Source organism: Vulpes lagopus, chromosome 19, assembly GCF_018345385.1.
Source record: "Vulpes lagopus strain Blue_001 chromosome 19, ASM1834538v1, whole genome shotgun sequence".
Classification (NCBI taxonomy): domain Eukaryota; kingdom Metazoa; phylum Chordata; class Mammalia; order Carnivora; family Canidae; genus Vulpes; species Vulpes lagopus.
In genome coordinates, this window is record NC_054842.1 from 37,776,527 (window position 1) to 37,795,634 (window position 19,108).

At 51.7% G+C, this 19,108-nt stretch overlaps 1 protein-coding gene across 1 annotated transcript in view; it reads left to right on the top strand.

Annotated features, from left to right (window-relative positions):
- SPSB4 (splA/ryanodine receptor domain and SOCS box containing 4) overlaps window positions 1–16,539 on the top strand; it is an 80,168-nt gene extending 63,629 nt beyond the window's left edge. Inside the window, exon 3 of the mRNA XM_041734491.1 lies at window positions 15,136–16,539. Within this exon, the coding sequence (XP_041590425.1) occupies window positions 15,136–15,263 (128 nt within the window). The 3' untranslated portion in view covers window positions 15,264–16,539. The remainder of the gene's footprint in view (window positions 1–15,135) is intronic.
- The last annotated feature ends 2,569 nt before the right edge of the window (window positions 16,540–19,108 follow it).

The window sequence follows — 19,108 nt, forward strand, 5'->3', positions numbered from 1 at the left end:
TCCGATCCCCTGACACCTGGCTTTGCACACAGCGGGTCCTCAAGAACCATGGTTCCCCGGGGAGTAACTGATAAAAGCGCAGTGAATACACAGCAGAGCTGTCCCCCACTTGCTGGCTCTGCACTATTGTGCCAGCAGCTTAGCCTCGGTGCTTGTTCTCCTCACTGGGAAACAACATTTGTCTCCAGATGCAGGACCCAGCAGAGGGCGGTTGCTCGCCTTAGGTAGTGGTAGTGGTGTGCACTATTATTACTTTAATTGGGAAACAAGCCCCCCCCCAGCTTAATTGAGATATAATTGCCATATAACATTGTGTAAGTTTAAGGCGCACCACACGTTGATTTGAGACCCCAACATATCCGAAAGTGATTACCTCTGCAGGGTAAGCCACCACCTCCATCACTAGTTACCTTTCCTTTTCGCTGGTGGGACCATTTAAGATCTAGTCTCTTGGCAACTTGCAAGATCGGTCAAGAGGATTCTCAACCTAAGTTCCTTTAGGGAACTGGTTTTGCCATAACCCAAACTGAGATATTTTCCTGCCTTTTTCCAGCTCACGCTAACAAAAAAGTTACTTTTGTCCGTCATTTTTCTCTACTAATCTGTTTGTTCATAAACCTCCACCATCTGCTACCCCTTGTCTGGAGTAAAATAAGAAATAAGGTGTCTGATTTTATGGCAAAATAGATATGGGCATTTTACACCAAATATATCAGTCTTCTGGGGATTAAATAGTGTCTTGTGGGGAACACAATCTGGAGCGGACAGCTCTGCCCTTTACTTCTGGGTGACCTTGGGCGTCACATGACCTCTCTGTGCCTGAGATTCTCAGCTCTAAAATGAGGATAAGCATGGTACCTGCCTCATAGGATGCTATCAGGACTGAAGGAGTTACCAAAGGGCAAGTGACTGGCACTTGGGGCAAGCTCTGTATCCACATTGTTATCAGTGGCGGGGTAGTGGTGGTGGTGCTATTACTGTTACTCTGTGGTGGTCCCTGCAGTGTCCCCTGACTCCCAGGTGTCCTGACCCCTCACGGTGGATTGTACATTTCACCAACCTGGTATCTACACAAGGAAAACTGGGTGAGAAGAAGGAGTGGATGCCTTTTGGCGTCCAAGCAAGTGAGATCTTTCCAATCTGGATACTCAGTATCCATGCTAAGAGACCATGAAGAGTGGGATTGGGTTTTCATGCAGTGCGGATTTCTTACATGTGATTATGGATAGTGTAGCTAGAGACATCCTCACCACGGAAGAACAGTGAGCAAGGCACTGGATCCCATTGAGTTTGTGCCTCCGCGTTTGGATCAGACCTTCTGGCGGTTTATGAGGATGGGTTGCCCCTCAGGTGGTAAATTCTGACAGGGTGGTCGGGGAGCTTCACTGCTAGCCTGGGTCTGCATCTGGGCCAAGAAATATTTTGTTTGGCCATACTAAGATAACACAGAACTGTCACATAAAAATCTGGGTTTCAGGGTTAGTTTATGTTTTTAAGAGCAGGAAATCTGGAATACCAGGCCCGCCTTCCTGCCTGGAGCCAAAGCTAGAGCTTATGTGTGTCCTCTGGTGTCCACAGGCCCCCATGTTCCATACCCACCACTTACACCTGCTCCTGCCAGTCATTTAGGTATCCCCTGTCCCCTAGGCATCGGAGTTTGCAGCCTCCGCTCTAAAATCCTAACATATCTGTGATAATGCAAGTGGTTTTCACCCAGGCACTAATCATTAACTTTTTAAAAAGTTACCTAAAGCAAGAAGCCATTTGCTTTGAAATGAGAAACAGCAATAGGGCAGTCATTTCTAAATTTGTTAGCTCTTAGGCCATATCATGGCTCTTTCCACACAGAAAATATTTACAGATCTCATCACTTACCACTTTTCATTGGACACTTCTTCTCTTCCCAGGCTCTCCCCTAAATACGGGGCTCCTCTTGAGCTCCTTGGATCCTCTCACTAAAGGAGCAGGGAGCCAGGCTGAGAAAACTAGGCAGGCTCCATCCAAGAATTCAGTTTATTCATCAGTTTTGCTTAACTTTAGAAAAATAAGCTTCCACCACCCTCCTCTGGGCCTGTTTCTGAGCTCACACTTGGAAAGGTCAAATAAACACAGTATGTCCATTAGAAGGCCTTCATATGAAACCCCGGGGGCTCATGCTGTTTAGCAAGATGCTGGAGTGATGACATTTCCCAAGTGGAAGGAAGTTGGCCTGACCTTGGCTATTTGCTAGAAAACAGGAGCCCACTCTGCCAGTGAGCCCCAATGGTTGCAGGGCGCACAGCCCAGGGCTGCCTCAAGAGGGGATGCTGGTGCTGCTGCTCCCAGAGAGGAGAGGCCCTCTCATGCAGTCGGCTTTGGCTTCCTTCTTTCCAAATTCCTGAGGCCAAATCCCAGGTGGGATCCGGTGATTGGATGACCCATTAGTAGCTGTCCCCTGCTGGGCGGAGTCCTTTGTGCCACATGTCCCTGCTTGCCTGCCAGCCATGGCTGGGCTTTGTTGGGCCAGGGACTCGCCTCCAGTCCATTCAGGGATCTCCACGCATGGAGACAAGAAAGCAAGACTTAGAGCATCTCCTGACAGGAGAAGTGCTGCGTACGTCCTCGCCACGACTGTTTGCATTTTTACTATTACTATTGCCAGAAATCCAGCCAAAGAGCCCAGCAGAACACCAAGGCAGGCTTTGAAAATAAATAGATCAGCACTCATGGCTTTCCTCATGCTTCTGCTTCTGATGAAAAAATTGGAAGGAATATCCCCAAAATAGAAGGGGCTGACAGACGGGGCCAGAGTGTGGGATTCTGGGGAGCGAGCGTCGCACCCAGGCTTCCTGGTGCAGGAGCTGCTGTGGCCTCCTCCGGGGTCAGAGTTGTCTGTGGTCGTTGACGTGGAGGCATCCTTCAGGGGTGTCTGTCCTGCTCTCCACGCCAGCTGCCTGCTTTCCCTTTGTTCTAAAGGAGCAACTGAGGGACGCCTGGGTGGCTCAGTGGTTGAGCATCTGCCTTCGGCTCAGGGCGTGATCCCGGGGTCCTGGGATCGAGTCCCGCATCGGCCTCCCTGCACAGAGCCTGCTTCTCCCTCTGCCCATGTCTCTGCCTCTCTCTGTGTGTCTCTCATGAATAAATAAATAAAACCTTAAAAAAAAAATAAAGGAGCAAGAGAAACAAGAGGAGCTGTCACATGTGATCGCCCAGCTACACCAGGGCCTGAGCCTGTGCCCCTCGCCTCACACCCTGTGCCCCCCACCCCCCGAGGCAGGCATCGTCCCCCTTCCATGGAGGAAGCAGCTGGCCACTTAGAGCCAGAAGTCGGCTCCAGGCCTGGGCCGTCTGTCCGTCCTTCCAGCTGTGCCTTCCCCCAAGCGCTGCTGAGTTCTCGGCAGGCAAGAGTGACTCCATTATCACTCATCAGCTCCCGTTCAAGTGTAACTCGTCTTCTGGCCAAGCCTCTGGCCAGAGAGAGGCCAATCTGCGACTTCTCTCTCTCACTTTTGCTCTCTCTTTTTTGGCTTTTAACAGAACCTCTGATACACAGAATTGGATTAAACGTGATCCTTACTTGTAATGCACCATCATTGCTCCCATGCAAAGCCCCTTTCATTCTAACATGCTTATTTAGGTATCTACTTCTTTATACCTTAATGCTGCCGTGAATCCATCCCCTGAGCCAAGGACCGGAGGGAGCATCGGCAGTTGGGCACCTCCGTCTCCATCCCTGTTCATCCCTGCCAACCTTCCCTTCTCTGAATTTTATGCATATTGTTCCTTATGGATTTTTCACTTAGAGACATATGTCTAAACAATGACTTATTTATAGTTGTTCTTGAACTTTCTAGTTTGTTCCAATACCACACTGTATTCACTGCTATGGCTTTAGGTGAGTCTTGCTATCTGGTCGGGAAGTGCTGCTGTACCCACGCTCCTTATTCTTCTTTACAAGAGGATGCATCATGAGGAGGGGGACCCATCCCTGAGGACCCCAACGCTGCCCCAGATGGGGCATCCACCAGCTGTCCCGGCAGGAACATTCTGTTCCCTTCTGTGGTCGCCCCCCTGTAGGATGTGTTTCTTCCAGTATCCGTATGGGCAGCCAGGTTGTTCTCAGGACTGCAGTAGCAGAGAAAACTTCTGGGGACATTGGGATGATCCATGGTGCAGGGTGGATAACAGCCAGAGGCCTCGCCCTTGCCCCCACCACCTCCCCGAGGCTCTCCCCGCATGACCAGGGGCTGTCCTCAGCCAAAGCCAGGATGTCCAGCCATCGTGCAGCTCCCCAGAGCGAGCTCCAAGTTGAAAACAGTCAGATTTTCTGGGAAATTTTTCAGCTGAGTCAGGAACATCCCTCTACCAGACTGAGGAACTGGCGCAGTGTGTTACTAATTCTGTCTGCCTGGTGGGGACCTTGCTGGAGGGTTCTTCAGCTGGCTTAGGGCAAAGTAAAAGGGCTACCTTTTTTTTTTTTTTTTTTTTTTTAATTCATTCCTTGTACCAGAAGAACTGGGCTGCAGTTTCCTTTGTAAAGATGAGGCTTATTGCAGCTGCATCCTCTCTTCCAGACACCGGCCTGGTCATTCCCACAGACCAAGCGCCCATGGTGTCCAGAGCAGAGCCATAAGGGCTGGGTGGCAAGGACAAGAGCCGGTCCCTACCTGTGGGAGCCCACAGACTAAGGAGTGAAGATAGCACCAACAACAGAAATGATTCTAGAACAATTCAGGGTGGTCCAGGATTCATCACAGGTTGAGGGGTAGGGAAATCATATTCCCCAAACTAAAAATTAGACAGTGACATCTGGCAGTGGGACAGAGCATTTCCAACAGGGGCTGTCCCATAAACTCCTCAGGTGAGTCACCATAATGACGAGAACCGCTCAGAGGCCTCTGTGGGGGAGGGCTATTTGGGAGACAGGAGGAAGTCTCACCCAGCACAGTGGGGGAGCCGTGCTGGCTGGGGAGAGGGCAGAGGCGGGGAGACCCTCAGGAGGCTGCTTTTCATGGTGGAGTCAGAGGGCTGGTCGTGAAGATAGAAAGTCAGGGTGGATCAGAGATGTTTAGAAAGTAGGCATGGAAGGGCTTGCTGGTAGGGCCAATTTGGAGGGCAGAGGAGAATTTAGGAGCCTAAGACATGGCCCCCAGGACAGGGACCCACCAGAGAAGCACAGTGGTGAGGATGATGGGCCGGGATAAGTATTTGGTTTCTCTGCTGGGTGTTGGGATATATTTGGGGCAAACCCATGGAGCAGGCCTGTTGGAATCACTGGGGATCTGGTGAAATGGCTGATTTTGATGCAGTTGTTCTGGGCTTGAGATCCCCCATTCCCTCCCAGGTGAACCTGACGCTGCTGGTCTGTGGATGGCTCACTAGGGTCCCAGACTGGACCTGGGGTAAAGGTGGAGTGACACTGTCCCTGACTCAGGTAATAGCAGGTGCTAAGTGCCTGTTGAGTTGAGGTACGTAGTCATTCTAGTTCTCCTCCAAAATGAAAGTGTCTCAGGCTTCAGGAATACCAATATTGATCATTCTGGTCAGAATTCACAGACATGAAACTGGAAGGGGATATGTGCCTTTTTGGAAATGCTTTCATCAGAAGAGTGAGGCACATACCATTTTACAGTGTGCTTTCATCCCTGGGACATGCCTGGTCACCCACGTGGACACTTGGCTAAAATCCAGGGTGCAGCCTCTATACCCAGTGAGGTGAGGACACTGACTTTTTATTCTAACAGACTAGATTTTCTTCAACCACTGATTATTGTTCCCTCAAAGTGTCATTTGAGAAAACTGATCTTTTCCCAATGTTACATAAATGATATTCTTTGAACACATCTAAGAGGTCCACCTTTGGGAGCCAATAAGCATCCTCACTCAACAGTAGAGCTCTTATTCATCTTCTAAACTTCTCTTGCCTGCAGCCTTCTCCAGGAAGCCATCCCAGATACCCCCAGGCTGGGTTAGATGCCCCTCTTCCTGGCTCTCACAACGCCCCATGCAATTCCTGCTATTAAACACAAGCCTGTCTGGGCTGCCACCATTTATTCCAGTCTCTTCTCTGTAGCCCCGTGAGCCCCTGTGTGCCCAGCCACCTACTCAGGTCTTGCAAAGCAAGTTTGTAAGTAGAAGTATGATGAATGCATGCATGTGTGATTCATCATCACACCAGAGGGATAAGACTTTATCCTAAAAGTCCACAAAGTGACACTGGGACTCTGGTATCCCTCCAAGCCCTTCTTAAGAAGACTTGGACTAAAACACTGATGCTCTCATGCTTTGGTTTCCCCCATCTGCAGAATGGGCCGATGAAGATATCTTCATCGTTCAGGGATATTTCAACTTTGCTGTCAATAGAGACCAGCCTTAGCCTTGTACTAGGGTAAAAGCTGAGCTAGGATTTCTCTCCAGGCTCTGAGTCTGGGCAAGTGATGGGACTTCTTCCCATCTCCCCAGTCCTCCCCAACCTAAACACAAAGAGCTTTGTCGTGGCTGAGGAGGCCCAACAGGAGCTGAGGCCACAAACCCCTAGGGAGGCCTGAGTCCTCCCCCCCCCACACTCCCCCCACACACCCATCCTCCAGTGTCTGCCTAGAGCCATTCATTCTTCCTACAGCTGGGTGAGGGCAATAGCTAACACCCACCTGCTGGCTTTGGCAGGACCAGGGCAGAGTGGAAAGTAAGCAGACAGGCAGCCCCAGCTCTGCTGAGATCGTGGCCAAGAGGACAGAGAACACCATTGGATCAAAGGCCCTCAGATGAAGGATTCAGATCATCAGATTCTTCATTCCTTCGACAGTGCTCTTGTGAGCCTGTGGCTAAAACCAGCCTCACTTGGTAAACCTGAGTGTGCCTCTGAGCAGTCCGCCCTGCCTTTGATAATACAGCAGGTATGGCCAGCCAGCACTTCTGGGCCTGGCTCACCACCACCTCCCGCAGGAAGCCCACCTGGCTTCTGCCAGCAGCTTGGGAACCACAGCCCTAGGTCTCCAGGCCTCATCTAACAATTATTTCACAGGCTTTGCTGGCCTTACTATTCCCTTTTTCATGTACACTTAATCCTAATTTGATTGGGTTCTGTTAGGGTCCTTTCACTGCAAGGATTAGATGTGATTTCTCTTCAGCTGTGGAAGGGACCCAGAGCCTTCTTGCCAAACCACTTGCCACACTGGTAGGGGCTGAGGCCCCAGGGAGGAAGACGAAGCCACTCTGCCAGCTGGTGGTCAAGGCCAGCTGGAGCCCAGGGCTGCCAGCTGCTCAGCTGCTTTGCACCCAGCTGCACTGCAGGGTCGGGGTGAGGAGGCCCTGAAGTGGAACTGAACAGAGATGAACCGAGCTTAAGATGCTCCCTCTTCTGGCGCATTCTCTGCCTGCAGCCACTCACCAGCTACCCATCTCGCTGGCCTCCATACCTTTTGTCTCTGGGGATGGTGAATCATTCAGCTGGGTGAGGAGGAAGGTGAAGGAAAGGAATCCTGATGGGTTGGGGCCAAAACGAGAGTGTCCTGTGGCCTAGAGTTTTCTCTGAGAGGAAATGACAGCCACAGTGGAGATGGTTGATCCAGTGGTCAGAGACTGGGGTGCTGGGATGGGCATTTAGAGATGTGGCCAAGCTCCATGGCATGGCCCAGGGGTAGGCAGCGGGGTGGAAGAGCATGTTCTGAGCATGAGGCAGTCCAGAGCCAGGAGCCTGCATGATGAGAGGTTGTACCCATGGAAGCTTCCATCAGGGGTTGGGGGGCCGCAGGTGCGGGTGCAGCAGGGACCTGGGAGGCCAGGCCAGAGCCCTGACAAACAAGGGGTCAGAGTCAGTAGATGACAGCAACAAGGATCCGAGCCAAGCGGTGTGAGCTCCAGAGACTTCTCACAAGCAGATGGCAGGTGCAAAGCGAATGTGGCAAGAAGGAGCAAAAAGTCCTGCCCTACCTCCTGGGCCTGAGGGCACAGACGGCCCCACGGAAGGCTGAGGGCAGTGGAGTCTGGGGGAGGAAGCTGGAGGAGCTTTCAGAGAAGTCAAGGGTGCAACTTTCTGTGTGTACAGCTGCGGTTCCAGGGAGCACGGTGGGAGACTCGCTGCGGGCTGGGGTCAGAGGTGATGGGCACAGAGCATGATGGGGGGATGGCACTTGAGAGGAACGATGGCCATAGACAGGAGATCTAACGGCTCTTCACGTCCATCACTCTACCTTCCTTCACGTCCATGCTCCATTCCCTCTCCTCTTTTCCTGGAAGCTCGTGGCGTCCTGTTACTTGGGTTCCTTCTTCATTTGCTGGAGTACATCCCCGTGTAATGTTCAGACTGGGTGGGCAGAGGCTCTTCTCTAGAGTCTGAAATGGGGTTGCTCTTTGCCCTACAGTGCAGTTCCCCTGTGCCCCAGGGGTGCCATGGGGTCTTCTAGTGAGGCCTCTGTGCTGGGTCCACCTTCCCGCAGGGTACTGGGCAGGGACCGGTGGGTGGGCCATGCCCACAGGGACTCCATCCGGATAGAAGCACCTTCCCACCGGCCACCATGCCCTCTGCAGTGGAGAAGGCTTGGCTCGTGCTCCTCTGGGCATCTCTCTTCAGCCGCAGCGCCGACCAGCAGCTTCCCCAGAGGTGTAGACCTCCCGCAGACAGCCAACCCAGGCTTCAGCTGCCCCCCAGGCCGAGTTTAGGGTTCTCCAAGAGGTTACCCCAGTATTTGCTCCAGGCCCGGTCGGCCCTTTGTTGCTGGAGCCTGGGGCTTCTCTCTCTAGGGCTCCCTTGGTGAGAGCCACATCCACCCCTGGTACACAGGACTGCCAGTTCCCTGCTTGATTTTTCCCCCATCCTGCCCCACCTGCCTATGTCTTCCCAGAATTTACCCAAACATCTAGGCTGCTGACTGTCTTTCTTGCTTTCCAGGACTGTTGTCAGGTCCTTTAAACACATGCATGCACACATGTGCACATCTCTTCTACCCTTTTGGAGAGACACGGCTGGGACAGGACAGGTATAAACATGTGGCCCAGGCTGCCCCTTAAGCCCAGTCCCACGCAGTTCCGGTGGCATTTTCTAGCACTCTTTGTTCTGGGTCCTCCCCTTTGGAGGTTTCCCACGTCCTCACTCCGCAGTGTTGCCAGGGAAGGCCATGCATTATTTAGGACCATTCTGCTGTGCAGCACTCCTATGCGCATAAAGGGACTTGCTCACTCACTATCCCAGGGAAAAATGTGGGCCTGCGCTGTGGAGCCCATCTGTGCCAGTGACGCTTGTTGGCACAGAGTTCATCAGAAAACACTGCTCATGTCCCAGCTGCAGTCACAACCCTTCTTGCTGGGGAAACAGAGAAGCATCCAGATTCTAAATGCTTTCTAGATGTGAGCTGAGGTCGCTCTTGACCATGACAGGGCCAATTGGGTCCACGGATGCTATATATTTTGGAAGTGAGTGGGTAATGATATATTTGTCTGTTTGTGTAATTAACTAAGTGGAGTGACACCTGACGGATGAAGATGCAGAGGGCAAGGACCAAGTCACTGGGGAGGAGGTGACACTTGGCTTGGTTCCTATAAGGGAGGCAAGCTTCTGGTGGAAGGTGGTGCAGCTGGTCTTCCAGCTGAAGGAGCAGCATGAGGGAAGGCCCAGAGGCATGGAGGCCATTCTCTGAGTCTTCCGACACCAAAACCACAGTCTATGGATAAGTGATTAGCACAGTGTATGGCACACAGAACGTGTGTGCACTTGTCCATGTGCATGTCTTCTCCTTTCTTTTCCTGAAAACCTAGGTACCCAGGTCTACTAGAATCAGATTTCAGGGCTGTCACTCAAACCTTCCCCCATCTGCTGACCATTGTCTAAAACTCTTGCAAAAGAATTTCACCAATGGACCTTAAAATGTTGATCTTTCTTCAAAATATAGAGTATAGAGGTGGAGTAGAGTGTAGTGACTCATGTCTTAATATCTCCTGCCGCAGGCAGAGGAGATGTCAAAGGGCCCAGGAAAGCTGCTTCAGCCGCCAGTCCCTGTGTGAAATCTCCACTATTCACATTTCCATCACAGACATAGACCGTCTAAGCCAGATGATCTAACTTCCCCCATTTCATTGACGGCAAAACAGAGTCCCTGAGAAGTTCCATGGTGTACATGAGCTTGTACAGGGAGTTCGTGGTGGAGAATTATGGAAAATTCAGGTCACTGTAGAACCTTGCAGATGATTGCCTTGTGATATTTTTAGCATGGAACCAGACATTCAGCCCCGGCTCCAATAAATCTTCATCAAGAGCACAGTGTTGTTGTCAATTAGGACGATGCACTGAGGCATTTTTAGAACCACAATAAGTAAATCATTACTATTTTTAAAGGTACCTCTTGGGCTGCAGGCCTGACATAAGACATACTGTAGAGAGAAAGCCTCTCAGGCAAGGAGCATGTTTGTCGTACCATCATCACAACACGTGGTGGAGGTGTTGCTGTCCCCACTTCTCAGGGCAGAAAAATGTGGCCCCAGGAAGCTGAGCCAACTCTCTGGCTCCCTGGTGATGGGAGCAGGAGCACAGGTTCCAAGCCAGCCTCTTTTCCCCACTTTACCCCACCGGGGTTGGGGGAAGATGCCTGGCTCGTGTTGTATCCACACCCACCCACCAGGGAGTGGAGACCCTCCTAACTCAGCCAGTGACTTTTTATTTTTATTAATGTAAATGTGTTTTTGAAATATAAATAGGCAGAAAGTACTCAAATCTCAGGTGACTAAGCTTGATGGTTTTTACAAACTTTGAACACACCGGTACGGCCAGAACTCAAAGAGCAGAGTAACACCTACACACACACACACACACACACACCGTCCAGGAGCTTCCTCCTGCCCAGTAGCAACACCGCCCTAACTTCGTCATCCTGTTTTTGGAACTTTACAAGTGAAGTCACACAAACTATACTTTCCCTTCACTCAAAATTATGTTTGTGATTCATCCACGTGTTTGCCCGTAATTGTGGGTCCTTCCTTTTCATGGCTGATCAGTGTTCTACTATGCGAAGATACACAATTTATTTTACAGTCCACTGTTGGTGGACAGAAGTGTTGTTTCCAGATTGGGGCTTTTACAAATAATGCTTCTGTGAGCATTCGTGTATGTGCATTTGGACCCCTTGCGTGCACCAGGAGTGAAGCCGCGGGCCGGGTTCAGCGGCAGGTTTCCGGGGGGCCTGTGCCAGTTTGCACGCTCTCCGCATCGGGAGAGTTCCAGTGGCACCACATCCCTGTCTGCACTTGCTATCGTCTTGTTTCCATTTTGGCCGTTCTGGTGGGCATGTAGGACAGTCACATTATGACATTAATTTGCACTTCTCTGATGATTCATGAAGTGGAGCACTTTTTCATATACTTACTGGCCACTTGGATATCCACTTTTGGGAACAAGGATTCCTTTCTCATTTTTGTTTTAGTTGGAAAACATCTCAGAAAATGCCTCCTGTGCTGAAAGATTCTGTGTTTCTCTTCCCACCTGGTCGATCATTTCTAAGCCTCAGCATCTGGCAGTTCTAAGAAGGGTTCCAAAGCCAAGGGGAGTCAGAAAAGAGGAGTCAGGGGGTGGGCCCAGCCGACACTGGGCATCCCCGGAGCTTTGGAAATTCCACAGCTGCAGCGAGGACTTGCTCTGTGCACCTTGGCATTGCTGTGCGGCTGTCAGTTTAAAGGGCCCTTTGAACCGAGGAGAGAGGATTTATATCACGCTTAGAGCAAAGACGTGCCCTGAACTCCAGCACCCGCACCCCTTTCTCGCTTCCTTTAGAGTTGGGCTCTGGATTGATTTCTGTGACTGCAGAGGAATAATGATAAACAGAGTTCTTCCCTTCTCCTCAGCCCCTAACTGGGCAGGGAACACATGGGGAATTGGGTTTGCTGCCAAGGTTTAGCATTTGGGGGCACTGAGGACCTAATGTGTGCCTAGGGCTTTAAAATATTGAAAGCTCTCCCGCTCTGGCAGTGATCATCAGCTCAAAATTGCCCTGACGCCAAGTGCAAGCCCATCTCCTCTCACTCAGAGAAGGAACTGTTGGTCTCCCAGCCAGACCGCACCTCGTTACCAGCCCTCCCCAGGCTCAGCCTCATAAAGGGCAACCGAACAAATGCCCGGATGGGAAGGGGATAGCTAGAAGTGGCGTACAGTGAACACCCACTACGTGCTGGTCACGGTGCTAAGTGTGTCACACTTTCTAGCTCTCACTGAATCCTCACCACAAGCCTCCTGATGATCAAAACCTGCCCTGTTCTCAGGGGACCTACAGGTGCGTGGGCAGCTAAGATGGAAATGCTGCCAGGTAAGATTAATTTATTCCAATTGCTTGACACATCTGTAGAAGACATGCCCCGAAGCAGAACATCAGTTTGTTCTTTTAACAGACAATTTCTGGGCCACCTGCCTGTGATGGGTGCAGACTGAGGGCTGTAGGTCCTAAGACAGGTAAGTCAGGGTCACGTCCTGTAAGAGGTCTGCAGTCTCCCTGTGACCATTCATTGTTAAGTGAACAGTGTTGAAAACCCTGCCACGTTTGTGTAAGCGGAAGGAGAGCCCACTTCCGGTCAGTACACCTTGGGTACGGTGCCCGCCTGTGTTCCACCAACATGCCACAAGTGGGGACCAGCACCTTGTGGCACTCACCAGCTGTGTGTCCTTGGGTTCAGTTCCCTCCTCTTCAAAATGGGGATAATAGTAATAGTCATAATAATAATCCTACCCCGGAGGGCTGTTGTGATATGAGTTTGATACATACATGCATGTGAACAGCTGCAAATAAAGAGCTTAGGACAGCACCTGACCACATGCTAAGTCTTCTTCTTCTTCTTCTTTTTTTTTTTTTTTAGAGATTTTATTTGTTTGAGAGAGACAGAATGAGTACAAGCAGGGGAGGGATAAGCAGATTCCCTGGCTGAGTACAGAACCTGCTGCAGGACTCGATCCCAGGACCCTGGGATCATGGCCTGAGCCGAAGTCAGATGCTTAACTGACTGAGACACCCAGGCGCCCCCATAAAAAGTCTTCAATAAACATTAACTACAATGAGCCAGAAACGAACATAATATTGTGTGTCAGCAGTACTCAAATTTAAAAATATATAAATAAGTAAAAATTGAAAAGTAATTACAATTAGGCAGGAGGATTTGGGTTTGGGAGGGGGCTGTTCACAGAGGCATGATTTGGGGAGCAGTGCAAAGCTTGAATCAGAACCAGGCCGGGGACAGGGAGAAAGAGAGCTGGGTACAGGGGTGTAGCTGGGGGAACCTCGAGAGGTGTCAAGTGTTGGCCTAGGCAAGGTGTGCAGCCATGTGCCTGGCGGTGAGTGATCTGCTCTCTGGGCCTGAAAAAACAGGATGCCCAGTCCTCCCTAAGCCTCATCCAAACTGTGAGGGTTTGTATGAGGGTCAAAAGAGGATATGGAGGCGAGAGTGTCTAAAGCCACAATACTCCACACAGCCTAACCTCCAGTGAAGGAGAGCTGGATACGCTCTGGTACGTGACCTCCAGGCACCAGCCAAGCCCTGCTTTAGTTGTAATGGCTCTCCATATTAACCCTGCAGCTCCAATAAATGAAAATCTCCATAAAACATACTCTTGACCACTTTCCCATTCCTTATGATATTATTCCTGTGACAACTCTCATGTTAGTATTTACTACCTGTGGTTTGATTGCATCTTAGTACATTATAGAATGCTTTTATTTATTTATTTTTAAAGATTTTATTTATTCATGAGACACACACACACACAGGCAGAGACACAGCCAGAGGGAGAAGCAGGCTCCATGCAGGGAGCCCGACGTGGGACTCGATCCCGGGTCTCCAGGATCACACCCTGGGCTGAAGGTAGCGCTAAATCGCTGAGCCACCCGGGCTGCCCTACAGAATGCTTTTAACCCCTCACTTATTCTGTTACTAAAAAAATAAGTGTGAAGGTGCAGCTTCAGGCTTCTAGCACATTCCTGTATTCTTGGGGAACATGTACAAGCTTATGAGACATGTAACCACCACCATCTTCATTCTTGATCCAGCAGACCAACACCTCTCCTCTCCCTCCGGGCCTCCCAGCCTGTCCTGTCCTATGCCTCTCTGCCTTCGCCTGTTCTCTTGGCCTAGAACATGCCCTTCCCTAACATCACATCAAACTCCTATTCACCCTTCAAACCCTCATTCAATTATCCTCTCTTTGAAGCTTTTAACCAGTCCTTCCACAGGAACTGCCCAGTTTCTGTCCCCTGTGCATTTAGGAATTATCATGTATATTATACTTTATTACAATGATTCACCAGTTAGAGAATACTTCAAGGGCTGCCTCTGGTCTTGGCTTAGTTATCTCTGCATCTCATCTCGGGGTCCAATCAGAAGGCCTGGAAGAGCTTAATAAACATGTTGACAGCAAAACTAAACCTGGTTCTACATCCAGAGATTCTATGGCTTATGGATTTTAATTCATAAAATTTTTCACAACTGGATAGTAGAAGAAAATGCATCCCTCTGCTGATCATCAAAAGATACTACAGGAGAAGTTTGAGGGTTCACAGGAATTTCAAACAACCTCCCCAAGCCCAACCAGCTTCTAAGAGAAAGCCCACTGCAGATCCCTTCCCAGGTCAGAAGCTTTCATTTTTATCATGACCTGCAGCGAGAAGTATTTTTTCCACTGAGACATACTGAACACTTCCTTACATCAGAGACAAAGCTTTCACGGAGTGATACTCACCCGTGCTCTGTTCATTGCTCTCCATTTTCTCTTTCTTTCTCTTTCTTTCTTTCTTTCTTTCTTTCTTTCTTTCTTTCTTTCTTTCTTTCTTTCTTTCTTTTTCTTTCTTTCTTCTTTCTTTCTTTCCCCTCTCTCTCTTTCTTTCTTTTTTATCTTTCTTTTCTTTCTTCCTTCCTTCTTTCCTTCCTTCCTTCCTTCCTTCCTTCCTTCCTTCCATTGCTGGTCACCATCCAATAAATTGATTTCATGATTCTTTAGCCTAACCAGTCTAAAAAAAACACTGCTCTAAGCCCCCAGCTAATATAACCAGAGGCTTCTTGGAGGAGGAGCCCCCCAGGCCCTGAAGGTCAGCTCAGAGGAGCAGGGGTGCCACCAGTGGGCAGAGGGTAGGCAGGGGAAAGTAGGTGTGGAGGGCACCAGCAAGACTAATCCACTCGCCCCTCTCGTTGCAGCCGAGCCCCTGCCGCTGATGGACCTGTGCCGGAGATCCATCCGCTTGGCCCTGGGCCGCCAGCGCCTACAGGACATCGGCGCCCTGCCCCTGCCTCAGTCTCTCAAAAACTATCTGCAGTACCAGTGAGGCTGCGGAGCAGCAGTGGGTACCCACAGCCAGCAGGGCCTGTCATTCGTGGTCACGCAGTACCTTCAGGAAGGAGCACCAGGACACACAGTTCTTTGAAAGGACCAGGACACCTTTCCCAACCTGGAGAACGAAGCGTCTCTTGCCAACAGTATTTGCGGCCTTGGTAAGTCAGGCACCTCCTTGGTGGCCGTGATGAGCCTGGAGCCTGCGCCCAGCCGAGATCCCACCCGTCCACCGAGACCCAGCGGCCACCGGTATTGCTCAGAGAGCCGGTCTCCTTCTTCTTCTCTTCTTGGAGAGAATGAATAGAACATCTGGGCAGGAGGCACTTCTATTGCGTGCCCTGGTGCAGACAGGGCCGGGGAAGCTGGCCGGCTCGGGGAGAAAATTGCCTCTGAATAATGAATGACGAAAGCAGCTTGATGCGGGTGCCCCCCGGGCCCCCACCCCTCGACACTTTAGGACTCTGTGCCCCTTTGCAAGGCTATTCCCCAGGGATGCCCAACTGCAGCATTGGCAAGTGGACAACGCAGTGTTTGGACCCCTTGCAGCTTACCTCTCTGAACATTGTTTACTCTCCCCTTCAGCACCCTCTGTCCCCCCGCTGACCCGCAGCTCTCGGGCTCCCCCAGGCACCTCTATTCAGGGAAGCTGAGTCTAACTCACCCCAGGGACAGAGAGTATCCTTAGTAGTAGTAGTAGTAGTATCTTAAGTCACGCTGCATTGTAAAAGAGGAACGTGGTGAGGGCAGTACTTAGTCCAAAGGTGCTAAAGGGGGAATTTGGGGCACTGTGCCGCCCAAGTGGATGATGTCCTCAGGCTGGGGAGCCTTCCTGGGGTGCTGGGAGGGTCTCTAGGCAGCCGTCCGTTCTGGAGGTGCCTGGCTGCCGCAAAGCTTTATTGGAGCGAATTATTTTTTCACTTTAGGAGACATGTACAAGTTTGTTTCTGTTTCAAGTGTGTGTGTGATGTGCTGTTTATTTATCAGCTGGGGGCCCCAGGGGCAGCCCTGTAACCGGGAGGGTGGACGCGGGCGGCCCCTTCTCTGCCTGCCCTGAGCCTGGCCCCCTCCCGGGGACGCTGCTGCTGCTGCCGCTGCAGCCACCGTTGGGCATCTCTCGTGTGTTCCTGAAGCTCTCTGCCCAGACCCATTTTTAACTGGAAATTGCCACAGCAGTGGGATTCCAGAGCCCCAGACGGCACTGCCTCCCCCCACCTTAATGTGAATTTGACTGATGAATGAGGAGCGTTTCTAATAAAGTTTGTCGTTCAGTCCTCCGGCTGTTTATTAGATGCTGTGTGGGGAGGGCGGGCGGGTGTCTTGCATCAGCCTAGCTGGTGACCCCAGGCGCGCAGAAGGCGGGGATGCGGACCCCTCTCCAGGCCCTTCTCGCCTCTTCGGTCTTGTTGCCTCGTGAGCCCAAACCCGGGTCATTTTACAAAGGCCTGCCCTGCCCTGGGTGAACGAATGTGCCTGGGTCCTGACTCCGCACAAAGCTAATCATGGTGGTGGAAACACAGGCTGACCTCCTGGTGCCAAGGTGAGGGTGCCCAAGGGGTGGCTCTGCAGGGGGCGTCCCGCAGGGTTAACCCTATGGGATAACAATCTCAAACCAGACCCCAAGGTGGGGCCGGATGCAACTTTGGAAGCACATGTCATCATCAAGGAGTAGTGCAAATTGCTGACGGGTGAGTGTGTGGCCTAGGCAGGCTTGGGGCTGCAAGCAAGTCGGGGTCAGGACTGGCATAGCAGGCACTCAACCATACAGGCCACCAACATGCCCTGTGCCAACATCTGAGGACCCAGGGCCAGGCAGATCTGTCTCTCCAAGGGAGACGTTTACAGATGTTACAGACCAATAAAGTGAGAGGGAGGGCGTGAAGGGGGTATAGGAGGATAGGGCCTGAAGGGAAGGCTCCCTGGGGAAGGAGGCCCTCTTCCTTCCTCTCTGCTTTGGGAGCAAAGACAACCTTGGTAAGGACAGACCAAAAGCATCAGACTTTCTAAACCTACCACCAAGGACAGTGTTTTTCCCTCACTCTCATCTCGGGGCTGGAGGCTGGGCTCAGATTCGGAGTCAGGAGGCCGGGGTTTGGGTCCCAACGTTGTCCCTTATATGTTGTGACCTTGGGTGCATCACTTCCTTCTCTACACACCGTAGGGGCCGGAGCAGGTGGCCAGTGGATGAAGACCCCTCCGCTCCCAACTCGAGGGTCTGTTTCAGCACCAGCCTTCCTGTGTAAAGGCATCCGTCTTGTCCACACCTTGTTCATGCCATTTCCTTCACCCCAGCAATGCTCTCCCCATCCTCACATTAGAACTTTCTCCGGGATTGGCTTAGATTGACCCTCCTCCAGGGAGCCACCCATCAACCTTTGCTCTGGGAGTCCACTCCTCACCTCCTGTCTTGAGGAGGCCTCTCCTGACATCCAGGGCCCTCAACCAAGTGCTTGGGCTAGAGGCCCTCCCGTCCCCGTGGGCTGGGAGTCTTGGGATGCTAGAGCCTGGGCCTGTTGTTTCCACACTGTGGTGGACGAGCCACATGGCCTCACCAAAGACCAGTGAGGTGGAGGTGAGTGTGGAAGTCCCCCCTTATAGCTGGGATGTCCATGGAACTTGCAGAGCAAGTCCTGAAGGGATGGGGAGGGATTCCTGCTGGAGCCAAGAACCCGACCTGGGGGCCCCTGGGGCCTAGGCCCTTTCACTCCCCTCACCATTCCGCAGATACTGGCGGGCATTGTTGGGAGTCGGGGTGCACCCGCGCTGCTGGAGCAGGAAGGCAGGGATGTGACCCAGCCCTGATGGAGCTCTCACTGTAAGGGGAGACAGGGAACATGAAGCAAAGCCACGGAATGACGTCAGAGGGAAGACAGGAGCCGGGCGGGCTGGAGGGCAGGGAGTGGAAGGCGCCCAGGGCTGACAGGGGTCAAGGAAAACCAGTACAGAGATGCAGAGTTGGGAAGAAGTGAGAGGAGCCATACATATGAAGTGGGGGGGGGGGGGTCCCTGAGTGGGGGAACTTCCTGCTGTCCCATCCTCCTCGAGGTGGGAGCTCCTGTGCCCTGGTGAGCTGGGCTGAGGGGAAGAGCCTCCACTCTGCCTTGAGCTGCAGATCAGTCCACCCTGGGGTGTGTATGGAGCGGGGGGGTGGGGGGGGTGGGGGGTGTCAGTCTTCCCGGCAGGCAGCCTAGGAGCCTCACGAGCACTCCCCAGAGCCAGTGCCCAGCATAACCCAGCCCCCAGCCTCCTCTCATCCTTGGCATGTTCTCTGGGGTTTGGCCTTTCTCTCCATGACCTGTTTCTGATGGAGGCACTTGCTGAGACAGGCCCACTAACTGCTTTCTAATTGTCTAAGAATAGAGCATGAGGGGGACCCAGTCCCCCAGAGAGCAGAGCCCTGCTGAGGTCCCTGGTCCATGCTTTACCCCCATCTAACATTGCCACTTTCTGGACAAAAGCCATCCTCTTTCCAGTGTTTTCTCTCCAAACCCTCATGACAGCTGCTGGCTTCTTTGGGGACCACCTTTCACTAAGAAACAAAGATGTCATCACCTCACAATGTGGCAGCCAAAGTGGCAGCAAGTAACAACACAATGGTGGTTGATTTGTGCCCAGGACAGCTGCACCTGCTCCCCAAAACCTTACTCCCAGCTGCAGCCTCTGAGCAGGAGGCACATCTGCGCCTCAGCAAATGGACAGGAGATGATGCAGCATCTGTCTCCACGTCCCTGGCAAAGAGCAGAAATCTCTACTTTTAGGCCCAAACACAGAATTGGTCTTCTTTTCCTTCTAGTTCCGGGGGGGCTAGGTTGCATTCCAGTCTGCAGATGTTTCATCATC